The sequence below is a fragment of the Echinops telfairi genome, unplaced genomic scaffold (genome assembly GCF_000313985.2).
Source record: "Echinops telfairi isolate 266 unplaced genomic scaffold, ASM31398v2 ScPeMD7_7457;HRSCAF=8495, whole genome shotgun sequence".
Taxonomy (NCBI): Eukaryota; Metazoa; Chordata; class Mammalia; order Afrosoricida; family Tenrecidae; genus Echinops; species Echinops telfairi.
The window spans coordinates 28,236,160-28,241,699 of record NW_022111357.1 but is presented as its reverse complement, the minus strand read 5'-3'; the positions used below and the strand labels follow the sequence as shown (position 1 = coordinate 28,241,699).

Here is a 5,540-nt window from a genome sequence, read left to right as displayed (position 1 = left end):
CTGTGGGGACTTGCTCTCTTTGGGGGAGAAATTAACTACCTGGGTGCCCGGCAAGGGTGCTGGTGGTGGGGTAACAGGTTCGTATGCAAATGTAGAGTTCCTGACAACCAATCCTGAGCGCTTGGCCCTGAGAGTGGGCTGGGCGTCTATGAGTAGAGCCAATGAGCGAGCACCCTGAGCTGGAGAGGCAGGACCAGGGTCTTTTAAACCACATCCCAAGAGGCCTCTGGGACGGTGTTGGGTTTGGTGGCCGCAGCCCAGTCCATGGCCAGCATGTCTCCGCAGAGAATTGTGCGCGTGTCCCTGGAGCACCCCACCAGCGCCGTGTGTGTGGCTGGCGTGGAGACCCTCGTGGACATTTATGGGTAAGAGCTGGCTGGGCTAGCACAGCAGCCTGTCCAGGAAGCTTTGACCTTTGCTTTCTCTGCTGGGTCTCTGGATGACTCAGCCACGGGATGGGACGTGTTCAAGGGACCCTGCTCCCTCTCACAGCTCTGTAGCTCCCTGATCACCCCCACCCCCACCCCCGACATCCCTCCTCTCTCCGATGAAGAATGAGCCTATGGTTCGTTTAGACCGAAGCGTTACATGGGCTGACAGAGGTTTGGAGTGACTGAGCAACTTGTCCAGTGACCTGTGGGCGCTGTTGCCATGGGGGCTGGCACTTGTCTCTGTCCAGATGTCCTGCAGCCTGGCTGGGGTCTGGCTGGAGCAGGACACTCCAGCTTGATCACTTTTGTAAAAATTCCCTATGTGCACACAGCTCTTCCTGGGTGCGGAGCACTTACCTAGGAGCTTGGCAAGTGCTCAGGAACTTAACCCTCCCAGCAAGGCCGGGCGGGGCTCTGGGGGCGCAGTGCGTGGACATTGGGCTGCTACCCAGAAGGTCAGCAGTTTGAAACCACCAGCCGCTCCAAGGGAGAAAGATGGGGCTTACTGCCTCTGTAAAGAGTTACCGTCTCAGAAACCCACAGGGACAGAGCTACTCCGTCCGAGAGGGTCACTGTGAGTCCACGTTACTTCAATGGCAGTGAGATTTTGGATAACAAGTCTAGTGGCTAGGGTTTATTGGTACAACCTCATTTGGCAGGTGGAGTTCCTGGATGGCTCAGTTGTTTAAGCACTTGTCTGCCAACTACTAGGCTGGCGATTTGAGTCTTCCCAGAGGCACCCTGGAAGAAAGATCTGGTGATCTACTTCCGTCACTGAAAAGCCTATGTGCAGCACGGTTCTCTCTGACACACCGGGTCACGGTGACTTGAAGTCAGCTGGGTGGACAACTGGTGATGTGACAGATGAGCTAAGAAGGCACAGAGAGAGCCGGTTACTTCCTCAAGGCCACACAGCTGCTAGCAAAGCCAAACGTTCAATCTACCCAGAGTCCTGCTCAGGGACCTCTGTGTCTAGCTGCCCTGTCACTGGCTGAGGAGGGGGTCCTGCCTGGTTTCCTGCAGCTGCTCAGCACCCCTGCATTCGGCCCCTCCCAGGTGCCGTGGCCATGCCTGCTGCCGATCTCTCTCCTGGGGGGCAGAGGAGGCTTTGGGTGGGGTTTTCAGGAGTGAGACTCTGGGAACCACCATGCTGCTTGACCTTCTCAGGACTCTTGGGGCTCCCCGCTGGGAGACTGCTCCGTGGGCTAGGCTTAATGGCTTCCATGTCTCTGGTCTCTAAGTCCCACCCCAGACCAGGTCTCAGCACAGCACTGCTAAAATGGTGGTGGGGTATCCTGGGCATTAACTGTTGATACCGATTTAGCAGCATACTGGTCTCTACCTACTAGGTATTAGTAGCGCCCACACCCCCGCCTTCATGTCTCCAGACCTGGCTCAATATGCCTCGGGTGCTCCCTGTAGGTGAGGACTGCTATCGTCTCAGACAACAAGCATAAACTCTGCTGCGGACTCAGCTGGAGACAGAGAGGGGGCTGGGCTGTAGAGACTGGATGAGAGGGAGTGAGGAGCTGGTTATGGGCAGGAACCAAGTCTGGCTCAGGGTCCGGGCAGTGAGAGTGGGAAGGGGATTTGGGGTTCCTGACGAAGGAGGGGCCGGCGGCACAGAGGCTGTGGCAGGAGGGAGGCGCCACCACCTCCTCCGTGGGAGTGACTCACCTGCCCTGCCCTGGCTGCCTGGTGCCCCTCGGGCAGGTCCCAACGCCTGGGCCGTCAGCTCCCCTGAAAGCTTCCAGGGAGGAGGGTGGAGGGAACAAGGCACCCTGAGTAGCAACAGCAGTCCTGGCTCTGGGTGATGTGAATGGGGAGGCTCACTTGGGGGATTCAGGTGGGCTGTGCCAGCCACCGGATGGGGGCAGAGGCCACAGCATCTTCATACAAGGGACCTAGACTCCCTGCCACCCCGGAGCAGGGAGAGGGTGGACAGCTCCTGCTTTGTTCATGCCCACATTTGTGCTGTGACGTTTCTCGGGGACTAGCGTATGCCGAAACCTCGGGGACATGAAGATGAGCCAGCAGGCGTGGTCCCTGCCCTCTGCAGTTCTAGCTGTGGCCACCATTCCTGGCGGCACTATGGAATGGACCCTTTCATGATTTAGCCCCACTGTGTGCTCAGAAGCTGGGCCAACAAAAGAAAACGCAAGGAACCCAAGTCCAGACGCTGCTAGTCCCCAGTCTTCCCTCTCTGGAGAAAGTCACTTCTCACAGAGCCTCTGCCTCCTCTCTGGAGAATGGAGAGACTCACAACATCAAGCCGGATAATTAGAGCCTGCCCTGCTGCAGTCAATGTCCCGGGCTAATTCTCACCTTGGTGAGATACCACTAAGGCACTGAGCGCTTGAGGGTTTTGCCCAAGGTGAGGCCGTGAGTGACAGAGCCAGGAGGTAACCCCAGCCCTGGGGCCTGGACTTCAAAGGACTCGTGGGAGGATGAAATGGGATTGGGTCCGTCAAGTATGTGGCAGCCCTGGGGCATCATGGGGCTGCCCCCATTATGCGTGGGGCTGGGATCTGGAAGGCGGGCAGTCTAAAACTACCTGCCGCTCCTCGGGAGAAAGACAGGACTTTCTATTCCCAGGGACAGTGGCAGTCTCGGAAATAGGGGGAGTTCTGCCCTGACCTCTAGGGTCCCTCTGAGTCGACTCCATGGCTGTGAGTTTGGCTTTGGTTTATGTAAAGCGCGCAGCCAGTGCCTGGAAGGGAGCAAGCAGCCTATTCTGACACCTGCCTCCATCATCCATGGTAAGTGCTATCCTCATTGTACGAAGGGTCCCTCCTGGGCCTGTGGGCAGCTTCAGGCAGCCCAAGCCTGTTGCACACAAGCTGGCTGGGAGCAGACTGGCTGGGAGGCAGACTGTGAGGAGGAGGAGGAGGAGGAGGAGGAGGAGGAGGAAGAAGAGCGGTGAGTGCGGGCAGGGCAGTCTGGGCAGACTTCCTGCAGGAGGGGCACTGGTCAGAGGCTGGGGATGAGAGTGTCTTCCTGTCTGTGGATGAGTTGGGAATGGCCCAAATTTTGGACGAGGGCTTCCCCCACCTCACTCCCACACCATGCAAGGAGCTTTTTGGTTAGGGAAGGAGAGAAAGGGTGATCCACATGTGCACTGAGCCAGCCTGGCTGACCCCTTGCTACAGCCAGAGGCAGATACGCACATCACAGTCTGTGTTTGACAGAGGCAAACACTGGGGCTTTCCAGTGGACCCCCTCTGATGATGGTGGAGGGATGTGAACAGTCCCAGTACCAGACAGAGAGCATTGTAAAGTATGGCAGACAGACATCATATGTTAGCATTTGATCACCCTTCTGACCCATTTTAAAGCTGTTTCCATTAAATAAATTTAAAAAAGCAAAGGGGAAATACATGCGGAATCCCCTCTGACCATGGACCAGGGATGTGAGCAGCCTTGCTGCCATGCAGAATGTGTGAGTCCAGGTGGACTAGAGACACAAATCCAGAGACACCTCCATGTGTATAAGAGAGAAGTTTATATACAAGAGCAATTGAATAGTGAGCAGCCATCCCAGCCCAGTCCAGATCAAGTCCATAAGTCCGATATTAGCCCAAATATCCGATACCAGGCTATAAAGTCCTCTTCAGACTCATGAAACACATGCAATGACACCGAATGCAGGCAGATCACAGGCCAGTGGGTGGGAAGTCTGGTGGAACCCGTGGCATTGTAAGCATCTCAGCGCTGGCAGGGCTCTCCACATGGCTCCTCCAGTTCAGGGCACTCACACAGTTCCATGTGTCTTGTCACCCCCAATGTCTCCCAGGGAGTGAGCAGAGAGAGGGTGTCTCCCGCCTCCAGGGAGGAATACCGGAGTTCCCGGACTCCTCAGGGGAAGGCCATGCCCACACAGAGGCCTCATTGGCTACGACCTATGGACAGGCTAGACTCCACCCCTTCACTCTTAATCCTCTCAAATTGACAAACAATTATGGAACCACCACATAGAATGCAGTGGAAAGTAGATTGTTAGGACGCAGTTAGGTTAAAATTTAGCACCCTATCAGTAGATCTCCCTCATGATTCATTTAAGTTTGTTCTAGTTTTAAATATTTTCTGCTTTCCTTTCTATTGAGGTTTTTATCTGAAACCTTGGTCCTAACACCTTTGACCTTTCATCACAGGGGCATGAGTGCGGGACAGGGAGCCTGGGGTCCCCTCAGCAATGCCGTGGGGGTGTGGGCCCAGGAGCTTCTGACTCCCCCTTCCCTTTCATGGTCTCATCAGCCCTACTCTCCTGACGTGGGTGGACACCAGGTGGAGGGAGACCAAGTCACCCGTCAAGACCACATGCTCAGTGAGTGTGTGTTGGGGGGAGGGCGGGGGCAGGCTGGGATCTGACCCAGGGAGTTAGCTCAGAGTCCACCTCTGCTCCATCATGGTGCCGCCCCGATCAAGGACCACCGATGGCTCCCTGGTACCCAGGAGCGAAAGGAAGAGAGCTCATTGCCCTCCGAGTCACCCCTGGACCTTCTACGGCTCCCAGGTGATATCAGTGTCCCCTGTCCTCGGTCTGGGAATAGGTCACCAGCTTTCTCCCGACAGCCTTCTCCAGACACAGCCACACACTCTGCCCCCTGGCCCCGAGTCCTAATTACCTTAATCACCTCTTGTCCTTCCTGGTGTCCCAAGTCTGTCCTGACTGTGGTCACGTGTGGACCCATGAGCTTGGCCGAGTGGCTGTCATTATCCCCACTTTATAGATGAGGGTGGTGAGGCCCAAGGAAGCTGCAGATTTCTTCAGGGGCACCTACTGAGGTGCCACCAGTCCTGGCCTGGAGCCCAGCTCTGTCTCTGGGACTGGTGCCACCTGAGTCTTGGCTTCTGCCCCTCCCTCTCCCTGGGGTGGGTTAGGGTTAGGGTTAGGGGTTCCTGTTTCCGTGTGACACTCTTGTTTGTGCCACTATCCTGGGTCGAAGGACATTGGTCTTGATCAGGACTCCCCAGTGCCTCACACAGGACTTGTTCTGACCGGGCCTGGGAAGCTGAGCGGACACAGCTCGAGCTCAGAGGCTGAATGGGGTCTTCAGTCCACCAGGACCACCAGGCCCTCAGCCCCAGTTCCTGACCACCTGGTGGTGC

At 56.4% G+C, this 5,540-nt stretch overlaps 1 protein-coding gene across 1 annotated transcript in view; it reads left to right on the top strand.

Annotated features, from left to right (window-relative positions):
• Positions 1-273: 273 nt before the first annotated feature.
• PADI3 (peptidyl arginine deiminase 3) overlaps positions 274-5,540 on the top strand; it is a 34,076-nt gene continuing 28,809 nt past the window's right edge. Inside the window, exon 1 of the mRNA XM_004705399.2 lies at positions 274-365. Within this exon, the coding sequence (XP_004705456.2) occupies positions 274-365 (92 nt within the window). The remainder of the gene's footprint in view (positions 366-5,540) is intronic.